We start from the raw sequence: 25,229 nt of genomic DNA, 5'->3' as shown, positions 1-25,229 counted from the left end.
AAAGGCCATAAATCCATGTGGCAAAAACACAAAATTAAAAAGCTAAAGACCAAATTGTGGCCCTACTAACCTTGATGTGTACCTTTAATATCAGAAGTCAAAGATCACTAGCCTTCAGCTATCATAATAACTGGTAATTTATTTCTTTTTAGAACACAGGTATGAGTACAGCAACACTACTTCTTAAGGTACCCATGAAACTCTATCTACAGACAAAACAAAAGAACATCCATCAAGAAGATATTGACAGGTGAACTCTATAAAGCTAAACACCTGTCAGGAGCTAGTGGTTACCCCATAAGGGAAAAGACAGATTGTTCTACATTATTTAAAAGTATGCTAGCAGTATTCTTGTGCTTTTCACCTTAAATTATCATTCAAGGGAGCCATTTAAAAAAAAATCTAGCAATCTAAAATAAGGGCAATTTGAATGTTCACTTATACAAAGAGAAATTGAAAAATGCAACATATTTATAATAACCAATTTTATTTTTGTTCTCTTAAGCAATGTTAAATTTATTCTCATTTTATAGAAAGAAATAATCACATTAAACTCCTCTCTGAACATTTTTTTCCTATCTAAGAGTCTAGCTAGTTTGAAAAAAATAACATTTTATTTGATTCAATCTTACACGTAATTACAAAATATTTCATTAAAAAAAACCTTTACCTTCCATTTTAGAATCAATACTGTATCCTGAGTGTTCCAAGGCAGAAGAGCAGTAAGGGCAATGAGAGTTAAGTCAATTGACCAGGGTCACATAGCTAAGAAGTTCCTGAAATCACATTTGAACTTAGGACCTCCTGTCTCTAGGCCTGGCTCTCAATCTACTGAACCACCCTAGCTGCTACCCAAAATATTTCCTTTGTAAAGTTGCCCTCTCTCTTTCTTTTTTTTTTTTCTGTTACCAAACTGGATATTTGCAACATTTCCTTTGCTCACTTTAAGCCCACAAACTAATTTTTATGATTAGAGATTTTTTTATAAGAAAAACTGCATAATTAGTTCACAATTACTCAAACATTTAAAGTAACCTCTAAATGGTTTGGAAAAGAATCAAAATTAGCTGACTAGCCAGTTAAATCTGTACTTTATATAAATGACTCAAATCTTTTAAAATATTCTATAGTTATTCTTACCTCTTGTAGATGAGGGGGAATTGGTGTCATTCTCAGGCTCAGATGTTTCAGCTTTCACAACTAATGCTTCCTAAAAAGTTAACAAGGGTATTTGTGTTAATATGAGACAGAAGCCAAGTAAGCTACACTAATGGGGAAGACTTACATGAAGTGATAATGTAAAGTAAGCAGAACAAGGGAAACAATATACATGCAATGACACAAACACAAATAACAAAAAAAAGAAAACAAGTGCTATTTATGTAATTACAATAATGCCCAAATTTGAATATTTGTATTTTCCATGATATAAAGATGTCAATGTTATTGCTCACATTACTTTTAAAAATCAACTTTACTTTTGGATTGCAACTGCTAAACACTGAAGCATAATTAATTTTTTACTGTCATAAAAGTTAAAGTCAAATTATTGTAGAATGGGCTTATAATATGGAAATAACTTCTTATCAGAAAGCATATTCATTCTAAAACAGTGGTTCCCAACCTTTACCAGTATAAACATTCTTTGACAAAAAATAATTTTTTTCAAAGCCATAAAAAATGACTATAAGCAATTGCCTCTGAATTTTTATATTTTAAAATAAGAACAATGGTGGGGGCAGAGAGGGGGGAATCCAAAGATGATCTAGATGCTAAAAATGAGGGGAACAATTTAGATTTTTTTTCCCTCTTCTCAGTTTTTTAAAGTTGCAAGAATAAGTTTTAGGAAATAATTAACTTGAAAAAGTTTGTCACATCAATGATATATTTTGATACTACGCTTAAAGCATGAGCAACACAACCTTAACTAACCTTAGATAACGTTAGAGTAGGTTTCACTACTTCTCTTAAAAGGGATATATCATTAACAGTGGCGTTCAAAGGTCCCCATTTGGGCTGCTTTTGTAATTCTGGCATATCACTGTTCTCAGAACCTTGTAGTTTAGGGAAATCCAACAGCTTCAGTTCAAATTCAGGCTTGGAAGAAGACTCATTTTTTCGGTTACTTTTAGGTTTCCTGTCTGCACGTTTATGAGAAATCTCTGTAATTACAAAATTAAGAGCAAATGCAAAATCAGTTCAACAAAGGTTTGGTTACATTCAATAGAGATTCTATTCTAAAGTGGCCAAAGAGTTAGTAACTATAGCTTTTTCAAAATATTCTGATTACTTTTGTTATATTCAAGTTACAATCCTTATATATAACAATGAAATATAGTAAGACCCAAAAGTATTGATCACACTGAGAATGAGATTTAGATTTCTCGACCATGACTCCATGGCCAGGAATTAATACACATACTGAAAACTGGCAAAAATATTTGGTGGTAGTCTTAAAAATTTAATCTTTTAAATTATTTATTTATTTAGAATTTTTTTGCCCATGGTTACACAATTCATGATTTTCCCCACCCCTCTTCCTTCCTCCCTCCCGGAGCTGACAAACAATTCTACTTGTATCGTTGTTCAAAACCTATTTCCACATTATTCATATTTGCAATAGTGATCTTTTAATGTCAAAATTCCAATCATATCCCCATCAAACCATATGATCAATCATGTTTTTTTCTTACAAATTTAAATCTAATAGACCCAGTAACAGAAAGAAAATGGGAAAAGTAAAAAATGACTTAAGTATACCTCGTGAGCTATCACAGAGAGAGTAGCTAAAACCTCGTAACAGTAGCAACAAAGAAGCCAAGTAATTCATATGAGACAAAATCCACAAAAGGAACCTCAGATAATGTGGCCATAGAGGTAGAGCAGAAAGGGACCTCAGAGGGCATCTTGGATTAGCAATAGGGTATGGCCTAGTGATGAATTTCCATTTACCAATGCAGGCCAGTACTTTCTCTAGAGGTCTTAGATTTGCCTAGAACAGAGGTATCAAAATAGGCCTGCCCTGATTATGATGTAATCAGGCTAACATTTAACAAAATAATAAAATATAATCTAATGTTAATTTGTGGTTTTCTTAGTCAATATGCAGGCTAGCCAGCTGCTTCCATTTGAGTTTGACACCAGTGGCCTAGAGCACTAATGAAGTGACCAATTTGCAAGGGCAAATATAACCAGTGTGTATGTCAGAGGTAATTTTGAATTGACTTAGAAGCTTTAGTCACTACACTTAACTACATCGCCTCCATACATAAATGCATAGAGTATGGAGAACAACAAGGCTCTTAAAAGTAGGAGTAAGTAAATAGGCTCTTAAAACAAGGAGGATATGTTTTACCATTCAGGTGTCACTGAAATTTAGAATAGAATTCAAGTCTGAAACATGTCCCTGATAATATACAACTTATTAAAAAAAAAAAAGTTAAAAGTAAAATGGAGAGGAAAACCATTAAATAGCATTGTTAAGATTTAAGAACTAATTTCAAGAAATCCAGAAAACAAAGGTGTGAAGCTCTTCAGTAAAAAACACAACAAAGAGACTGTCACCCAAGATACTTGCCTGAACTGAAGTCAACTGCTTAGCCCCCATATACCTAATCCAAGAAACTCCCCCAAATTCTCACACCACCAAATAATGACCAAGAAGTTCAAAAAAAGCAACTACAGCAAGTGGCTTCTTCCAAGCCAGAACTAAAGACAAAGCCAACTAGAAGCCCACAGACAAGTCTCCTAGTTCAATCAGAGATATGTGTAGCCTGCAAAGCTGTGCCTGGAAATAGTATCAGTTAAAGCACTCCCTACCCCCAAGGCCCAGGGATAGTAAGAAAGCCCCAGATAGGGAGAGGAAAGGTTGTGAGTCCTGAGCACTATGTCTTGAACATTGCATAATCCAGACCTCAGAGATTCAGGGAGGGGAGGGAGAGTATCTAAACCTAGGAGATGGAGGTCAACACAGGACTCAATGTGAAGCCAATCAAAGTGACCACACTACTAAATAAGAAGCTGATGCCTGGCCCTTGTACAAAGTCCCAGTTCAGGAACCAAGGCTGAAGAGATAAATAAACCAAAATAAATCATCAACAAGTTTCAAAAATTATTGTTGATCTAGACATGCAAAAAAGGAGCAAGTTGATTTTTAACAATTGCATCTAGAAATTCAGGGGGCATGTGATTTTCTACAAAGACTCCACAAATATCTAGAAGACAAGAAACAAGATTTCAAAAATAAAAGTTCTGAAGGAAAAGAATAAGAATAGCTTAAAAGAGAAAGTGGCAAATGGATTCCCTAAAATTCCCTAAATAAAAAAATCCCTAAATTTCCTCAAAATTAGAATAAACCAAATAGAAATCAATGAGTATGAATTAGTAAAAAAAAAAAATTAGAACAAACTGACCCTACTCTGGAACCTGAATCTTCTCTGAGCAAGGAATTAGGGAGTACAATTGAGGAGTTTCTCAAGGAAGACCCTTCAAATTGAGGGGCTGAGAGTGGAGAAGAGTAATAATCAAAATGTGTATGTCTAAAAGATTTGAGGTTAATCAAAGTACATAAAAATCCCAAACCATTAGAATACTGGTGTGTATGGAACAAATTAACTGATCCTTTAGCTGAATTTAAATTATTCTGATGGCATCTTCCCTCTTCAAGAAACTTAGTCATGATTGCAGAGATAATGTAGTTCTTATTAGACAATACAAGCCTTTCTGCCTCACTGACCTCTCCACTTGAAAAAGTTAACATTCTTAGATTTGATGAGGACCCTGGAGCAGTTATAGACTCTTTTCAAGTCACATTTAAAGGTTATAATCCTCGTTGGGAAGAAGTAACTGACTTAATGGTAACTGTTCTACATGGGAGAAAGATAAGCCATCACAGAAAAAACAAATGGGTGGAGGGGGAGGTCTCCAACCTCACACAATCTCTTCAATTGAGAACTCAGTAATCTTTGCTTAAGGGAATGAATAACTGAGCAACACATCTGAAGAAGTGGAATAAGTGCCATGCAGGACATCTTTAGAAATGTTTCCTTATTTTAAGCAGTGATAAACAAAATGTGTAGTAATACTACATACATTTTGAGGATTTATAGGGTCTAGTCTCAAATAGAGCTTAGCAGTTTGTCACAGCCTATCATAAAAAGTCAGGGTTCTCAAAGATGGCCCGGCTGCTGTAACATCTCCAGTTTTCTTGAAGAGATCTTTGTCTTTTCCATTCCATGGTTTTCTTCTATTTCCTTGCATGGCTCATTAAGAAAACTTTCTCTCTGCTTGCAACTCTCTGGAATTCTGAATTCAATAGGTTTTATCTTTCCTTTTTGCTTTCTTTCTTTCCTCCCTCAGCTATTTATAAAGCCTCAACAGTCATTTTGCTTTCTTGCTCTTCTTTTTCTTTGGGATGTTATTTATTGCTGCCTCCTGTACAATACTGCAAGACTCTGCCCATAATTCTTCAGGCATTCTATCTACCTTCCTAATCTCTTAAATCTATTCTTTACCTTCACTGCTTTATTCATAACGGATATTATTTAGATCATGCCTATAAGTTCTGATGATTTTTCCTTCAGTTTAAGCCTAAATTCTGCAATAAGAAGCTCTTGATCTGAGTCACTCCAGGTTTTTTAATCAAATGAACAGTACTTCACCTGTGGCTGCAAAGCATATAATGAATCTGGTCTGGTGATGTCCATGCGTAGAACTGCTTTTTGGGATACTGAAATAGAGTACTTGCTATGACTAGCATGTTATCCTGACAAAACTATATTGGTCTCTGCCCTATTTCATTTCACATTCCAAGATCAAATACTCAATTATCTTTTGATTTTCTACTTTAGTATTTCGATCCTCTACGACGAATATGACATCTTTTTTTGGATGCTATTTCTATAAGATGTTATAGATCATCATAGAACTAACCAATTCTGACCTCTTTGGCATCAGTGGTTGGAGCACAGACTTGTATTACTGTTGTATTAAATGGTTTGCCTTGGATTCAAATAGATATCATTCTGCTGTTTTTGAGATTATATGGCTTTTTTCATTCTTTTAATAACCATTTCTTCTAAGGGATTCTTGCCAACAGGAGTATATGAAATGAACACCTGAATTAAATTCGCCCATTTCAGTCCATTTAATATCACTGATACTCAAGATGTCAATATTTAATCTTTTAATTTTCTGCCAGATCACATCCTTGTTTCATAGATCATGCTTACCTACTGGCTTCCCTCAGGACAGTTCAAATCCCATCTTTTGTAAGAGTTCTTTCCATGGCACTGCTAGTGTCCTCCCATTGAGATACATATATGTATAATGTTAATTGCATGTTGTCTCCCTCCCTGAGAAGCTAGTCACTTGGGCAGTTAAGAGTACTAAGCCTAGTCAGGAAGATATGAATTCAAATTCTGCTCCAACCACTTACTAGTGTGATTCTGACAAAGTCACTTTACTTCTGTTTGTTTATGTTTTTACTTCTCTTTTTTTTTTTCAGAATCCTCAGCTGGAAAAAAAATTAAAAATAGGGAAAATAATGGAACCTACCTTACAGGGTTGCTATAAGGATCAAATGAGATGCCTGTAAAGCTGGCATACAGTATGCATTTAATAAATGTTTATTTCCTTGTATCTCTCCTTCCTTGGAAGCAAGAACAATGTTTTCTTTTCATTTTGTAACCCCAGTATCTAGCACATTGCTGCACAAATGGTAAGTACTTAATAAATGCTTAATAAATACAACTAATAGGAAGGTAGAAAGATGAGTTGTATCACCTTCCCAATTGGCAATGTTGAGGCCTGTCTCAAAACAACCACAACTTTCTTTATTCTCCAAAATGCCCACTCTGCCTCCCGCCTAAGGTATTCAAGTTTCTAATTCTTCCCTTCTCCTTCCACCTGGCTTTCCTTGCCAGGCACTAGCAATTATATACATGCACACACACACACATGCATGTGCACACATGTATGTGTATATATAAATAATATATATCAATAGTTATAACCTAATAAACTAATGGCTATTCAGGCATCCAAAACAGTTGCTATATAGGTGCTACTGGGAAAATCATGCTACCCACAGCTTACCTACTTCCTTTCAAATAGCAGTTGTCAAGTATCCCATTAAGATATACTCTGGGGCAGTGTATAGTAAGAGCCATGTCTTTAGTCCTTTTCATTTTCAATGAGACCGAATCTCACAGTATAAGCAGGCATAGATGCTAGCTATATTGTTGATCTACCTGTTGATGGTCCCTAAACCAGTTATCATTTATTAAAATGTATAACATTATCAATAGAAATGCTAGCATTTCTAAACTGGTAATATTTCTAAGTTTTTGAAAATTCCCAGAGGGTCTAATATAGTTACTAGGAAATTAGTGACAATACTAAGACAGCAATTAATAATATTTGTCAAGAATTTAGCAGAGTGCCTAGCACATTGTAGGTATTTAATAAATGCTCATTCCCCTTCCTCCTAAGAAAATTCTCATAATAAAAGACAAAATGTAAAAAAGTCGTGTTTGTTTTTGCTCTAGCCTAAAAGAAGAAATGTAGCATGGTATAGTTCAGGTGTTAATATTATCCACACACCCCCTGCCCATCCCACTCCCTCCTCCCAGGGAAATGAAACTTGTCAAAGGAGCATGACTGCCTTATAGTATTAATATATAGTATTCTTATCCTAAGAAATATTTTTTTTAAATTGGAGATTAAGGAAAAAAATTTAAGATTGGTGAGAAATACCAAGACGTGTATGGTGAGAGAGGGAATTGTTTTAAGGCATCTGAAAAAAATTAAAAGAGAAAGTTGGAAGAATAATTCCCATTGACTAAAATCAAATGATTGAGTTTTAGATATGAAACTCTTTTCAAAATGATCTAAAAAAATCAGCAATAACCTAGTAAGAAATGAATTAACTGATCACCATAATAACCAGAAAATCCAAAATAAATCCCTTTCTTACTTTGCTCTTTAATTTCATTTATAACATATTCTTTGAGCTAGAATTTTCATCAAAATCAAAGTAACAAAGTGGAGGCTGAACATGAGATACAGGTTTTTTCCCTCCAAATACCATGTTGAGAATAAAACTGTTGGTTGAAAAGAAATTGAATGAAAGGTCTCCTTAATTTATCTATGTTCTGAGACATTTAACAACTTTATGATACATGTTTTTCATTTTATAAATGTTTATCATAAGAAGTACTGTTGGAGGTGAACAAATATTTATTAAGCATCTACTATGTGTCAGTTATACAAAATGGGTAATGCTTTAAAATGTTATGTGTAGAATAATTTTCTTTAAAAATCTTTACTTTTCATGTGTAGGAAACTCTAGGAAATACTTCATATTGAACAGGAGGTAAAGTGTACTGAAAGATACAGAGTTGGGTCTAAAGAAGGCTAGAAATCCCTGGTATCTATGATATACACTAGAAAGCTGGCCTCAGAGTCAGAAAGACCTGGATTCAAATCTCACCTCAGTCACATAAGAACTATGTCACTGAAGATGAGTAACTCTCTCTGCCCCAGGTAATTTCTCTAAGACAATTATCTGAATTGAATTGAATTTTTTTGGCAAAGGAAATTCTTCATCAGAAGTTTCCTATCCTAATGAAATGAAGTCAGACAAAATGCAGGTCTGTATGTGTATATTCCCCAAACCATTTCAATTCTAATAGACTTAAGATGCCAAAATTAAAAGCTACTAAAATATTACTTTTCATCACTGTCTATATTTTTTGCCATACTTTGGAGAAATGGCCTCAGGAAAGTAAGTATGAAATTCCTCAACTGAAAAATGACCAAATTTTAATGTTCATTAAAAGGACAAGGGCCAATAGTCTATTTTAGGCAGCTTCTACTCTTTTTTTATTCTGTTATTTGTATTTGGGGTTAATGACAGTTGTCCTAGATTTAACTAATTTTTACCTGATTTTGAACCACCTTCAGTATGGGCAGAATTCTGATGGGAACTTTTAGCTGGTTTTATATTAGAGGATGAATTTCCTTCAGGCCCTTTATTATTTAATTTTTGCTCATCACATGTTCTTTTCTGCAAGAAAGATTAAAATGACATGAAATGAGAAAAATGCTCCTATAAAAATATTCAAAATTAAAAATGCTCAAAAAGTTATTTCAAAAGCTCACAATAAATTGTTTTTAAGAAAATTAAAGATCAAATTAATACCTAGACATTTTAAAATACTAGACAAAAGAAAAAACAATGCATGTTATAGGTAGTACTTACCAGCTTTTTAATTTACAAATACTAGAATTACAAATTTTAAAAAATTATAAAAATATAGCCTCTACTAACCTTAAATAGGCTTTTAGTTTCTTGTGGGAGAGAACAAATTTGTTCATTTCTGGACTTAACTATTGGCACATTACTATAATATTTAGGTTGATTATAATCATACTGTGAGCCAGGTACTGAACAAACAGTTTGTGCAGACACAGATGAGTGAGAAGAAGTGCAGTGATGATCAACAGCAAAATCAGGAGATGAATATTGAGATGAAAAAGGTGAAGAAGATCCAAGAGAGACATCTTCGGCATAAGGCTTCTGTCTAAATAAAAATTGTACACTTTAATTGAAGATTTTACATAACAAAGCAAGCAGAGACTAATAATAAACAGGAATTAAGATCTTTTTACTTAAGAGTTCTAGATTTTTGAAATCTCTAGAAAAGTTTAAATTCTTGTGGTCAAATATTCCTAGCCAACACAATTAAATATTTCATAAACATTTTAGTATTTCTTAATTTGCAAAGTATTGCTTTTATTTTCTGTATACTGTATCCAACTTCACATATGTACCATTTTCCTGTGGTGGAAAGGTTTTTCTTTCAAATGTACTTAACAAAAAAAAACCCTATATAACTCATGATTCTCTTAAGAGATTACATGCTCTTAAATGATATATGTTCTAGGAATAACTGGGGGGACAAGGAATCTCAATAAAAATGAAACTACTTTCTATATGCTTCAAAATTGTGATATTAAAAAGAAACATAAAATAGAGGCATATTTAACATTCCATTAAAAAAATTTCATCCCACAACCTCTAGATCAGTGGTTCCCAAACTTTTTTGGCCTACCACCCCCTTTCCAGAAAAAAATATTACTCAGCCCCCTGGAAATTAATTTTTTTTTAATTTACATAGCAATTAATAGGAAAGATAAATGCACCTGTGGCCATCGCCACCTGCCTAGATCGCTGCAGGACCCACTTTGGGAATCACTGCTCTAGATCATCATTATTATTCAATTCCATCAGAATCACAGTTGCCTCAAAATGAAACTGTTATAATAAATTTTGCTTTAGCAAGAAAAATGTCCAGGTATCTCATACTGAGTATGGGAAAAGTATTATAGACCATCACAGCTACCTACCCCAAAGCCACCCAAGAAGACAGGAAAACCTAAAGGGCAGTAATCAGTAACAATATCTATCTTGGACTCACCAAAATATTCCTTAATGGTTCCTCCAAGCTTTTTTTCTTTAAGTAGTAAATATGGTACAGTTCAGAGTTCTTCCAAATTACCCACTTTTTCACATTACCCTTCCCTGGGTCGAAATCTATATTATATTTATGGTTTGTGAACTGTAGACTATAATCAGTAGAGTAACAAAACAACATCAAGAAGCAGGTAATGCGGCTATTAGCATTTACTACAAGCAATACTAACCATTTGTTTTAAGATGGTTGATTAACTCACATCCAGTATCTGCTCTATATACATATCATTTAGATATTTCATTGAAAATACTAAAAATTACATAAGGTCAATGAAAATTTCCCTGGATGCCATTTTGTTTCAAGATAACAGACTAGGGACAGCTGGGTAGCTCAGTGGATTGAGAGCCAGGCCTAGAGACGGGAAGTCCTAGGTTCAAATCCGGCCTCAGACACTTCCCAGCTGTGTGACCCTGGGCAAGTCACTTGGAGCCAATACACAGTATTGACTCCAAGACAGAAGGTAAGGGTTAAAAAAGATAACAGACTAAATTACTATTTTAGTAAATTATTTTAAATTTAAATTAAGTAAAAAAAATTACTAAATTACTATTTTGATTTATAATATTAATACCTACCTCTTAGCAATAGAGCAAATTTGGCCAGAATGAATAAAAAGTTACAGTAAAATAAAGAAATAAACTAAAATCAGGTAAGTAGCTGAGCAAAAGACATCATCTGGGTCCAAAATGTATAATTTTCCTTTATAGTGACAATATATAGAAAGGCACTAAAAAACCTCTTGAGTTAACCAAAGCAGTGGTTTTCTTCAAACAAATCACTAAAAAATAATACCTTTGGCCAGGAATTATTTAGAAATCCAAATAAAAATTCCATCATAAAGTTCAAAAGCTCTCCAAATTGTTTTATGGCAGTATGATTCTGGTATTATAAATACATTACTAGAAATTGGAAGTGGTTTTCAAGAGGTGGAGAATAAAGAGTTGATGCTCAGTCTTCCTAAAATTAATTAACAAAATTACTTACAGTCTGAACCATTCATTTTGGCAATTAATCATATGTTGTCCTCTACTATCATATGCTTATTTGAGGTCTTCCTTTTAAAACATTCTTTAAGGGAAAGGTCCACACTCCATTCCCTCCCCTTCCCAAACTGGTATCCCAGTAAAATCCTTAAAATAGAAACTGCCCAAATCAAAAAGAAGTGCTGTGTGGCTAGGAGAAAAAGAAAGGTATCATAGACATTTCACCCTCCCTCCCCCACCCCATTTGTGGACTTAGATGATATACACAAAAAACTCATTAAATTTGCAAATGACATAAAGCTGGGATGGCCTGTTAATGCACAGGATGAGTATTAGAAGCAAGGATGATCTCCATTATGACAAATATATTAAAGAATTTGAAAGACTTATATGGAATAGATTAAATTTGTTTCATATGGCTACACAGAGCAGAACTAGAAGCAATGCAATGTTAAAACAGATCTAGGTTTAATGCAAACAAAAAATACAAGAGTAGGTACACTAATGATCATCGTTGTATGCACACACAGTGGCTGAGGTGATTGTTGCAAATAAACCATTGATTAATTAATAACTTGTACTTGAATGCAAGGAGGCATTCTTCAAAGCCCTGGTGTTTGTTCCTTTATGTTCACAAATGGGGTGGGGAGGGGAAGGAGGATTTCCTTCTCTTTCCTTTGATTTAGTATATCTGGCCTATATAGTCTTTTATAATAAGGCTGTCTTTCCAAAAATCTTTATCAGTTATTTTAAAAAAAAGACGTACAGACCAGAGACCTTGAATTAATAAAAAGTAAAGAGAAGATAGTGCTTAAATTCACTGTGGCCCACCTATGGGCTCATCTATTTGATTTTTCAGACTTTGATGTTCTGCCAAACTTTATGCTTTCTTTAATGTTTTTTTCCCCTCTATATTAGCTAGATGGAGTCTCAATGCATACTTCCTGAGACTTCTGTAATAATGGTCATTTTTATACCTTACTAATCCTCACATTAACTTAAATTGAGAAGAAAAGAGACTAATCTTATGCCAAACCCCACTATGAGGTGATGTCACAGAAATAAGTACACCTACACAATTGGTTTTAATTTCTTTAGAGGTACTTTGGCAAGCATACAGATTTTAATATTATTCCATTATTAAATATATCAACTCATCCTATTTTTCAAATCTTCAAATTCAAAGTTCTTATATCAGTACTTCGAGACTGACTTTGTTGGTGCTGGGATTTCCTTCACTGGCATTGATCACAATCCCTCTACGACCTTGAAGACCTCTATGGTCTTCAAGAAATGCAGTAGCTGGAAAATTTCTCATCTTGTAGCCAACCTAGTGATGAATGTCTCCAAACTTAGTGAGGCTGGATTTAGAACACAAACCTATACTCATAAACCTTTACAGCTTGGTACATCAGCCAAAGTATGTGTACCACATACCCTTTGAAATTAAAAGTGCATCTCTACACCACAATGAGGTACTTGAATAGGACCTTAATGAAAGGAAAATTTCAAACAATGCATAAATTCTGAAAAATTGCAATTTTTTTAGACAAAAAGTTTTGTCATTTTCACTACAACAAACAATAGAGCAGATAACAAGAAAAAATAATTCATAGATCACACAGATCCCCAATGGAGCAGTGCAATGCTCATTCATGTATGAGACATACTAAAACTCACTCAGATCATAACCTTATAAATTTAGTATTAAGTGATAGATTAGCAATTATTTTGTTGTTAGGTACTACATAGACAATAAATCTGGATAATTACTATTATATATGCCTAGCTTATTAATTTTTTTACAAATAGTTTTAAAGGATAAAGGACTATAGCTTCTTTACTACCCATTCTAAATTTGAGTCATAAACAAAATGTTTTAAAAGCAAAATATGCATTATAGTTTAATAATGCAAACATTTTTCAAAGTATCTGCTTGCAATTACTAATTTTGTTGTTGTTGTTCAGTTGTTTCAGTTGTGTCCCCCTCTTGGTGGTTCCATTTGGGGTTTTCTTGGCAAAGATGTTTGGCCATTTCCTTCTCCAGCTCATTTTATGGATGAGGAAACTGATGCAAAAAGAGTGAAGTGACTTGCCCAAGGCTACATAGCTACTAAGTGTCTGAGATTGAATTTGAACTTATTTTCCTGACTTGAAGTCTAGTACTCCATCCATTGGGCCACCTAGCTGCCTGCAAATACTGATAATCCCCCCATTATCCTTCTCCCTTTATCTCTCAGGGCAGAAAAATTCATGCCATAAATAGTATTACAATTACATTATCTATACTATAGGTTCAATAAGCTTTTGTGGTCCACCAATGAGAACATTATTTTTAATGAATTCTGACCTTCAAGAATAAAATACTTTTTCTAAACTAGGGATTACCTATACTGACTAAAATTCCAAAATCTTGGCAGTTTATTAACCCAATTCTGGTAGGAAAAAAACAAAAGTCTATAACTGATTTGCCCCAAATCATGCAGTTGTTTAATTAGTGGTACAACACTGGACTGAGTGTGAGGATAATTTCAGCTCTGGCATGAACTAGTTCTATAATCTCAGGATAAACCATTTAAGAGTACTGGATCTTAATTTATCAATCCATTTGATAGATGAGGAAATTTAAGTTAAAAAAAGACACTTTTCTGATTCTTGTAAAACAAGGAAATTCTGAAGATGGCAAATGGAGAGGAGGGGTGAAGACTAGAAGTAATCTGAAACCAAGATTTACTAAATTAAAACTTTAAAATAGAACATTTCCTCCACTAAAGAAACTCAAGATCACAAGACAGTGAAGTACTAAGCAAATAGTACTCAGCATAACAAGATGTAAAAATAAATCATGAAAATATTTTTGAGGTCCCTCAACATCCCAGAAAACATCTCATCTCTCCATTCATTATATATGATCACTTTTAAAGACTATGCAGAATTGAATCATTCTACAACCAAATATCCTAAGAATTAGCGGTCTCATGGGTTTCTTCTTTTTGCCTTTTTTCTTCACTACAGTAAAATAACAGCTCAAGATTCCATTTAAATAGAATACACAGTTGAATCCTTAGAACTTCTGTGTATAATACTGTAATATCACACCAACATAACATTAACTATATTGTAATATGACCGAGACCTGTTTCCAACTACCCTCACATGAAGTTATTTGGCAACTTATTAAAAGTCAAAAAGTTAAGAAATAAAAATTTCTTCTAAAAGGCATGACATTTAGAAAGATACATACTCAGTCACAGGTAGTTCCTGAACAAATGGATAGCATGTAGTTGCGTAGTTAGGGAAGACACATGCGTCTGAGGATTCTGACCATGCCACATTAAGCGCAGCATATTTTGGGACAAACGGTTTGACATCTGCTGATAACTTGATGCCGCCCTGAGGAAAAAAAGGGTTTTTTGGCTACATGCATTCTGAAACCAACTGAAAAAACACACATACAAAAAACCCTCAAAGAGATCAAACACCATAATGGTACCATTGATGCTCACTGTGTTACTGAAGAAGAGCTTCCTCCTATTTTTGAAACAATTAAAACACAATATGGACCTAAGTTTTGGGGTTTTTTTCTCCCTTTTATACTTCTTAGGTAGAATTTTGAAATGATATTATCACTTAGGAGTTCATAGTCAATAAAAGGGGGAGAAATAAGAATCTGGGAAACAAAAGACAAAGGACCTATGTTTTCAGTCTGCCAGGAGTTTCGATTTCATTTTCAAACCTTGGAAAAGATATATTCATCTTTCACTTTGGGTTGTAAAGAATGACTAAGAAGAAATGATAGCTGACTCTGAAAATTAAAAAGTACATATTCCATTAATAAAAATGCACAAGCATGCAAAAACTTTTCATAAAAATGTGCTGAAAATAAAACAAAATGTGCTTCTGCTTAATAAACTGTTAATGTCCCTTAATAAATAATCACAGGATTTGCTGAATATGAGGTATATTTTGTGAGAATTCTAAATGACCACTTCCTCCTTAAATATGAACATATCTGAACCATTAAAATTCATATTCTATGATGATAATATTCTATATAATTAAACCTAAACAGTACAAATTCTGGGATTTTTATTTATCTCCTTGTTTCAAGAGTTTTTCTACAAGTGCTATTGCTGACTTTTTAATCTAAGCTTTTAGTTAAAGCCTAGAGAACCGCAAAAACCAGGGCTCCATCTAGTGGTTAGTTAGTCGCAAGTATATTTTTAAAGGCTTAAAAAAGAAAACTTTGAAGAGTTTTTATAAATTAATAAATGTTTTCTTCTTGAGGTTCCAAATCCTTGCAGAATTTAGTTCGTTCTTATTAAATGTCTGATTTCATTTTCCCTAATGAGTAAACTCCTACTAATTGTAGGTTACTTTCCTTGAAATGCATGTTCTAGATTATAGTTGTGTACAATACTGAAGGAAATTATTTGCCCAGGGAAACACTGCTAGTATGTCTAAGAGGCAGCATTTGAACTTAAGGCTTCTTGATTCCAAGGACAGTTCTCTATCTCCTAGGCAGAGCACAGCAATTACTTTTCCCTCTGGCAAGATTAAGACATGTTAATGCTGGTAAAGTCGTTCGGTTTTGCTTTTCTCAAACCAGGGCATCCCAAGGTGAGAAATTTGCAAGTACTGACTCCTGGACCTAGCCTATAATGCAACTAACATTTACTACTATCATCCCTATCTTAGAGTAGTGATAATGTGTCATGAGTAAACGTTCAGATGCTTCATATTTTTATCAGTCAAAAAATGTAATAAATTGTTAAAAGAACTGGCGACAGCATCAGGATACACTTAAGAGAGTTGGAGCCATACTTCCTTCAAAGTTTTTGTTTTGAAATGAGAGGAAATAAATAGAAATGAACGAATAAGGATGCGTGGGCAAACACACACTTGAGAGCCGAGGAGTCCTCAAGGCCCAGAACAACGAAAATACACCAGTCCCTGGGTCGGTGAGATAAACGCGCCCTACGGGGCCCAAACTCGAGAACCCTCAGGGGCGAGGAGGAGTGGCATGGGCGGTGCAGGGGTGAAGTCAGCTGCTTTTCCCCCCCCCCCCCCACCGCTAGCAGGACTACGAGGGAACTCGGAGGGGACGGGGACGGGGCGGAGGAGTACATACAACCTTAACGGGCAGCCAAATGGCCTCTCTGCCGCCCTTACCTCGTTATCGGGTTCCCTTTTCCCCTCCGAGGTCATGGTGGAGGAGTGGGGGGCGGGTAGGAGACCTCTCCTCCGGGATTCCCTCAGAGGAGCAAAAGAGTCTACTCTCCTCCTTTCTCCTCTTTCCTCCTCCTCTGCTTCCTCTTTTTTCCACCGACGCAAGGAAAGTGCGTCACAGAAGCGCGACACACGCCACGACACTGCGCTTCCTACCTACAGGAACACTCTCTGCACGCTTGCGCTCATCCGCCAGGGCGGGGCGCACGTGGGCTACTTGGTGTGTGTGCTTTACGGAGAGTACCTCTTACAATCTCAGGAAAATATGGAGGGTTATATGTTGCCGCTTATGAAATAAAATCTACAGCTAGTTTTTTATCTCAGAGAGAGAATTAAAAAAAAAGTTTTTATGTATTGACGGTTCCTTTATTAGTGATTTGGATCTTTCTTTTCTATGCCTGCTAAGGGCTGGTGTTAGGGTTCAAATGGGTGGCCACCAGAGGAACACAAGAGATAATGCAATCAAAGCAGGATAAAGTTTTATTGCCAGTGCAGGCTGGAGGAACTCAGCAAGAGAGTCCCAAGTGGTGCATTCAAAGGAGGGAATATATATGTTTCAAGGGCTAGGGTATAGGTGCCTTTGTCTTAGGGTTAGCTAATAGCTAGACAGAGGGAGTAGGGATGTTTCCAGGTGCCACAGGATATGATTCTTAATCTTCAAGGCTGTCCTGTCTAGGGAGGAGTGGTGTCCCTGGGACTGTGAGCTCCAGATAACCGCCTTGCTGAGCAGAGCATGACGCTATCAAAACCCCCCTGCTTAACAGGGTCTGATGCTATCAAGCTGTTAGTTATGAGTCTCAGCTTTTTGGCTACAACACTAGCAATGTCTTTATAGAACTATTTCTAGCCTTTGTTAAATACTGGGGAATTATAGAGGACCAGCTCTATGTGGTAGGGGTCCTGAGTGGCGTTTTACAGCGTCGGATTGCTAAGACAGGAAAAAGAAACTGAGAACAGCCGAACTAGAGGTTAGCCCATGCTGATCCAACGCTATGGGATTTTGGACTTTATTTTATACTGGTTTCAAACAAAGAACACAAAGAAAGAATCACAGCTGTGAAGGGGTTACAAATCATACATAATTCATTAAAGCCTAAAAAATAGAGATATGGGTGCAAGGACAAGGGCCAAATTCCAACCACCAATTAGTAGGGGATAATTCTGGAAGCAGAAATAAATTTCATGGAGATGTTTACTAATTGCGTTCTGCCTTGATTTACAGATCTGCACCTGGTCAGATAGTCTGGACTAAATTGTCTGGCTCCAGTCCTTATCTAAGTAATATATTTTTTAGGTTTCAGGCTTCTTAATTATCAAGGAGAGAAATTGTCAAGGAGAGGAATTGTTAACTCAGTAGCTGCTGGTCTGGTTAAGGACTCAAAGCTTTCCAATAAGAATATTGAGAAAATGTGGGGATCTAAAAATGAGTCAAAAGAGGAGCCTCAGATTTTTACCTTAGACAGTCCATTCTATCTGCATCTGATATGCAGTGCAGAAAAATCATACACACAGTTTTACTTGCCGATGATTTTGTAATGGGATCCAGATAAAACATCTATTACAGACTCTGTTTCTCTAAATGACTCCTAATAGCCTCTTGGAGGGGTCAAGTTATTTTTGGATTAATCTACCTGCTGGTACCAGAGCTTTTCAGGGCTCAGGTGACCAGGACCAAACACAAAGACTGCCTCAGCCTGGATTGATCACGTAGGGAATCCAGATAACAGGCCCTAAATTTGAGCCTATTTCTCCAATTGGCTCTTTACATCTAATGGCTTTCAACAGGGAATGACTTTGGTCTACATATTTGTTAGTTATTGATGTCTTGAATATCAAGTACTTGTCAAGTTCGAGATTCATGATGCAAAGATTTCCAATCAGTTGGCAGTTTTCTGATCCTAAAGACGTTAATTTTAGTTATGCAAAAGCTTTTAAAATAAATGTAAACAAAATAACCTAATGTAAACTATATGCTTTTTGGGGGGTAGGAATCCAACTTTGGGTCATTGCTATGAAACGCATATGAACTGCTCCTCCTATGATTCAGCTTATGGACATATTTTAAAATTATGAAATGCAGCACAAAATGTTGATCTAATTTCCGCCAGAATGCTTTACATCTTCCCCAGCAGTTCACACAAAGTAGGGTATTTTTCCCCCCTAGGTAACATGTCAGGGTTTATTAAAAATATTGCCAAATTCTATTGTTTATGTTTCTTCCTTGTCCAGTCTGTTCTATTAATCTACTTTGATGCTTCATTTCTACCTTTTTCTTCAATATTCTAGTTATTTAAGTTGTGTTTTTCTTTTCGTTTAAAAATTTTTCATATCACCCACATTTTCACCTGTATCCCTTCCTCACTGCCCAACCCTATCACCCTTTCTAATAAAGAAATTTTTGAAGAAAAAAGCTTAAAATCCTAGCTTCCTTCCTTGAATTTTGTGTATTTCTATGCAACCCTGTATCTAGTTCAGATGAGAATTGGGTCATAACATGTCTTTCCACCAACCCTGGCCCTATCTCCATGTTTATATATTCTCCCATAATATCATTAAAGCAAAATATTAGTTGCCCCTTCTCCTTCTTTACTTCTATCCTAGTACATTTCTTTTCCTCTCAACTCTTAAAACCAACAAAACAGAAAAAAATAGAACAAGAATCCCAATGGCCCTTTGATCTTGAAAGGTCTTTCTTCTCTCAATTTGAATGTAAGTATTTTTCTCCATTTAATAACCTCAGTTTTCAAGTGTATTTACCTTTCTAAGCTTGTCTTGAATCCAGATACCTTCTATTCTATTAACAATTGATGTGTTCCCTTGTAGAATACACAATTTTTCAGTGTAGTTATCATAATTGTAAATTTTATCTATTTTGAATAGCATAGCTCATTATTTAATGGCATCATAGTTTAATGTAATACTTCCCTCTGATACACAAATCAGGGCAGTTTTATGATTTCTTCAAATATAGTTTTTAGGATTTTTGTTCGGTTGTAGTCTTCAGGAAATTGGATAATTCTTAAATTTTCTCTTCTTGACATATTTTCCAGGTCATTTATTTCAAATTGTAACATGTTCATTTCCCCTCTGTCTTTGAACTTTGTTCTAATATATCTTGCTGTCTCATGGACTAATTGAGCTTCATTTCCTTCATTCTACTTTGCAGAGGATCTATCACTTGGGATTTTTCCATTTTTTGTTCTAAGCTAATCTCCTTTCCAAGTATCTGTCTGAGCTGTCCTTATCTTTGGCTTTCAGTACTTTGAGGGGTTGATAGGAAGCCAATTTTACTGTGTAGTAATATCTGTTGCCTGTTTCTTTCCAATGATTCTGTTCTGATATGCAGGGCTGTTATACTGCTGACTTGAGCCATTCAATTACCAGAAGTTCCTAAATTGACTTTTCCTCTGGTGGGTCAACGCGGAGCACTTATAAACTTCCACCACTGGTATAGGTGGGCTTCCTGTTCAATTTTTCTCATCATTCCCAGACTTTTGGACACATTTTAGTACAGGCTTGGCCAAGGAAGATGGTATTGCTGCTATTTCTCACTGATGATTCTCAATCATTCCATCTGGTGCCATTTAAAAACCACTGCTGCAGAGTATGTGGGAGAACCTCTACTATCTTTCACATGGTCATCTTAATCAGAAGGTCTTGGTGATATATTTGGAGAAAATTATCTTACAGAAGAGTTTCTTAAGAATTATTACCCTTTAGTATTTCAATCTTTTACCCATATCAAAGATCCTAGCACATGAAGTATAGGTAGCAGATAATACCTTGCTCCCTACAAATCACTATTCTAGACTCCCTGAAGAGAAGAGAGGATATCTTTCTAATTTCAGAGACAGGGCTTTTTCTATGTAGAAAGGAAAAGCTGGTGAACTATCTAGAGAGCTGCCACACAATTGCTTCTATCTGAACAAAAATTTGGAGACCCATCACACCTTATTCTGTATCCAGTCCATTGAAAAGAAGTTTTTTGGTAAATTTCCTTTGGACATATGTCTTGTGCATCAGTTTCTTTTCTTCTTCTTAGTGCAGCCATGTTTGTTACTACATAATCATTCATTTAGAAAGGCATCTGTTGCCCAAATAATATATAAAAGAAACTAATCAGTTTTCAAGGAGTCCTCATTTCAATGGCTGCAGTGGGTGGCCCTAATTTACCTGCTCTGCCTTACCTTTCTAGCCTTATTAGACTAAAATCACCCCCTGCCCCACGCTACTGTTCTACACATTAATTTCTTGCTATTTCTTATTATATGACACTTTCTTGTCCTCATTCCTTTACATAGATATTTTCCCCCTGGAAGCAATTCCTCTCCTCTGCCTCTTAGCATCCCTAGTTTCTGACTTAGTTCAGCTGATTGACCATTTTCTTTTTGAAGCCTTTCTTGATCTTCTGTTATTATGCCACTTCCTCACAAATTACCTTGTATTTTTTCTTAAAACATTCTGTATATTTATATATGTTGTAAGTTCTTTCACTAATGTTTCTTGATTAAACTCATGATTTATTTAATTGTTGTGGGAATACATCATTGTCTGAGGGCAATAATAGGTTATGTTAAATGACTTGTCCCTGGCCATACAATCCTGTATCAGAGGTCTTTCTGAAGCTAATGTCTTCCCTGTAGACCAAGTAGATATATTTATTTTAAAAAGAAAACTCTGACTTATCCCTTTTTTTTTAACATAATTGACTTAATTTTTTGAATACTAACTGGAAGGGGCCCTAAAAATTTAGATCAATCTCATTTTATAAAAGTAAAAATAGAGACTTAGGGGGATAAAAATAAATATAAGCAGACAAGTGAGGCAAGCTTGGTGCTGAGGATTTTAAAATTAATATTCAATAACTCCAAAGTATAATATTTAACTAGAGAGCTAGAGAACACAGGAATGGAACACCATTCAATCCATGTGGAAGAGAGAGCTAGGTCAACAAAGACCAGTCACCATTCAATTCATGTGGAAGAGAGAACGAGAGGGGCATTACCCAAAACTTATATACAATCACACAAAAGACACACATAAACAGAAAGGAAAAGGAGTTGTGGGTAATACAGAAAGGCATTTGGGGCAATGCAGTTCCAAGGGTTCAAGATTTTCCAACTATATGTTCCCCACTGTGATACTTTCAGAGACCAGTCTCCCCAATGGATCATGGAAACAGAAGTAACTTAAAACTTTAATTAGAGGTATATAGTGTAATGACATTTTGCAATGCAATATGAAAAGCAGAGTGATTGGCGTTTAGCTGTTTAGAACTTGGAATGAGCTGAGCTTGGCAGAGCCCAGCAGGAGCAAATTCAGTTGATGGAAAAAGTATAAAAGGAGGATTTGAACTGAGACAGAGATCTCAATTTTGAGATAGGGCTTGGTGTGGGAGGTTGGATGGGCTTGGATAGGCCAAAGGTCAATTTAAGATTCAGCAACCAGCACTGATTACTTCCATAGTCTCAAATCCTGTGTTATCCTATACTGAACATTCTGATTTAATTCACTCCTCAAGAAGAAGCAACATAATTACCATCAAATAACCTGATTAAGGTTGAAGCAATCTGGTTCTGCCAGTCTGGAAACTGGCAAACTAACCTTCAACAACTAACAAACTTGAATACCCTGATTACTTTCAATTCATATACCATCTTATCATCAACAGCTTAGGCCAAGGATCTCCTATACCCCTCTTCCCATCATTTCCCTGCTCCCTCCCTAAACCCATGGTTATTAAATCTTTAAACTCACCTAAAATGAATGTCATCTTTACCTTAGGGATTAATGAACATATCCTTGGGTATTTGAAGGAAGAGGAGGCTCCTTTCAACTGCAAAAAAAAAAAAAAAAAAAAAACCTGTAAAAAAAAAATCCATATTGAGCCACGATAGACAATTAGAAGTAGCTGTGTGTTCTTAACCACAGATTCTTCGACTATCTGTTCTGGGACACTGTTATACTGAAAATGGGTGTAGCAGATTCACTACAAATATTCCTGTGGAGTCCTTTGTGTTTCACTACCACAACTTGTGTGTTACACCTAGGGATCTTCCACACTCATTCAACTTCAGCTCCTCATAACACCAGGCACATATAACAATACAAATATCACAGTTTTTTAAAGGGAGATTACAATAATTTGGGGAAAAGAGGAAAATAAAAGAGAAAAAGAATAAAACCAATATTAGATGCATTGACAATAAGCCAATTAGGGAGCAGTCCACTTTGGCATAAGAGTGTCCATTTAAAATAAATGCATTTAGTCCCCCATATTTCAAATTCTTCATATCCCAAAGTTCACTCTGGATCTTCTGGTGCAACGGGTGGTCTCTGCAGGCATCTACATGGCACCTTCTGGATTCTGGGAGGTGGTCTTCTTTTCTAAATTAGGCTCAAATTCAAATCAAAATTCACAGCAATAACATAGTCCCCCCTGAGGGGAATAATAACACATTCCTCCCTGAGGAAGACACAGGGATGCACATAGGAATTACACAGAGATACATGGTCAAGTTATAAAGTATGTGAATCAATTATGAAAAACATCAAAGAATTTAAAGAAATAAAAAAATAACCTCTGAGGGAAATATAGAATATTAAAAACGTGAAAAAAAACATTCTAGGAAAAAATGGAAAAATTTACAGATCAAAACAGATTCTTGTAGCGATCCATGTCCCATACGTTTTGCAACAACAATCACTCACTAACCCAATTTAGCAGCCTGTACTAGAGTAAGTTGTCACATCATGAAAGAAAATAGAAAAAGAGACTAGATCTCGAAACAAATGGGAAATAGCATTTCCTGGTTCAATCCTTTCCTTCACTTTCAGGGATAGTGGATCCAGAACAATCGATGTTATGTACTTAATATAAAGTGTGGTACAAGGAAGTCCTACATCTTAACATATGTTAAGCATCACCACCTTGAGTCTCACACATGATCAAGTCTTTGAGCTCTTTGCTCAGAATGCCATCAATCCCTATAGGATTGGTTTGGTCTCTTTTACCTTTTTGTGCTCATTTGGCACTTTGCAGGTCAACTTCTGTGCTCCTTTGTGGTCCCTTTCTCCTTGGATTAGACATATTCATGGAGCAAAAGTCTCACAGTATTTAAATAACTAGTGGCAGGTTGCCATAGTCCAAATCTTTTTGGGTATGCATTTATATGGTAGGCAAATGGATATCTTAGCTTATTCTATTGCAAAAATCAAAACATTCAGAAAATCTTTTCAATACTCGTGACATGTGCTTCAGATGTAAAAAAAATGAGAGGAAAAAATCAAATATTGTATGGCACATGTAGGAAGAAAACAAAAATATTATTTCTGAGATATTGGAAATTTGGGGATCTTAATATTGAGATCCACGATATAAACTTCCTGTGGAAGTTTAGGGAACTTGAAAACTATATTTCCCATGATTCTTCTTGTGAAATACAGGAAGTGTGATTATGTAGACAGAGGTATAAAGTCTCAAAACTTGACTGGGATGCTCTTTTATCCTAGGAAACAGCCAAGGAGAATGTATGGTGGACCATTTGAATTAGATCTTAGCAGCCACGTGGTTCTTTTTAATTATCAGTATGGCTGTTAATAAAACCCTAATATCTTTAAATATACCCTTTAATTTTATCTGTAACATTTCACAATCACAGAGGTAAAGTATAGAGGCTACTTTCCAAAAAATAAGATTCATTTCCTCTTTAACTTGCCATGATCCTCAGTATAAGTGCAAATGAGATAAAGCAATATATTGAAAATGAGATAGATAAAGCAATCAAGACAGAAGGTAAGAGTTTTTTTTAAAAAATAGAGGGTACTCATTTTACATGACTACAATGAATCCATGAGTCCCTTTCCCCAATTTTAATGGCTGTTGGTGTACTAAATAGGACCTGGAATGATCCATCATAAGCAGGTTCAGTTGACCCAGTATGTGTAAATTTCTTTATGTATACACTATCACCTGGGTTTAAATCGTGAAGTGAGAAGTCTATGGGGTCTGCTTGAACAGCAGCTCCAGAGTCATGGAGTTCTCGCAATTTTGTTTATAATTGTCTGATATAAGTTGTATAATAGTTGTATCCCCTCCTAACAATGATGTATAGGCAAGGGTAAATGGTTGTGCCTGAATAGGTGGATGTATAAATAGCATCTCAAATGGTAAGATGTGTAAATCACCTCTGGGTCTGCTTCTGAGATAAAATAGGGCCAGAGGTAAAATTTCAGGCCATTTTAAATGAGTCTCTGTGCACAATTTGCCAATCATAGTTTTAAGTTCTTTATGCATTCTTTCAACATGGCCGGAACTCTGGGGATAATAATGTATATGAAATTTAGGATTTATCTCCAAACATGAATACATTTGCAATAAGACTGAATCAATAAAATGAATTCCTTTATCCAAATCAATACGTACTGGCAGGCCAAAACAAGGAATAATTTCTTTCAAAAGGACTTTGGCAACAAAAGC

General features: G+C 35.3%; 1 protein-coding gene across 5 annotated transcripts in view; it reads right to left on the bottom strand.

Moving 5' to 3' along the window:
- SECISBP2 (SECIS binding protein 2) overlaps positions 1-16,828 on the bottom strand; it is an 82,936-nt gene extending 66,108 nt beyond the window's left edge. For 2 of the 5 annotated variants that reach the window (XM_044662126.1, XM_044662141.1), the window contains exons 1-6: positions 16,694-16,828; positions 14,766-14,914; positions 9,332-9,584; positions 8,944-9,067; positions 1,933-2,162; positions 1,141-1,210 (exon numbers count right to left, since the gene is read on the bottom strand). In XM_044662126.1, the coding sequence (XP_044518061.1) occupies positions 1,141-1,210; positions 1,933-2,162; positions 8,944-9,067; positions 9,332-9,584; positions 14,766-14,914; positions 16,694-16,729 (862 nt within the window). In that variant the 5' untranslated portion in view covers positions 16,730-16,828. The remainder of the gene's footprint in view (positions 1-1,140; positions 1,211-1,932; positions 2,163-8,943; positions 9,068-9,331; positions 9,585-14,765; positions 14,915-16,693) is intronic. The other 3 variants (XM_044662119.1, XM_044662150.1, XM_044662133.1) reach the window with 3 other exon arrangements.
- Between the last annotated feature and the right edge of the window lie 8,401 nt (positions 16,829-25,229).

Source organism: Gracilinanus agilis, chromosome 1 (assembly GCF_016433145.1).
Source record: "Gracilinanus agilis isolate LMUSP501 chromosome 1, AgileGrace, whole genome shotgun sequence".
Lineage (NCBI taxonomy): Eukaryota > Metazoa > Chordata > Mammalia > Didelphimorphia > Didelphidae > Gracilinanus > Gracilinanus agilis.
Note: the sequence above shows the minus strand (reverse complement) of the source record. Positions and strands in the feature narration are given on the sequence as shown.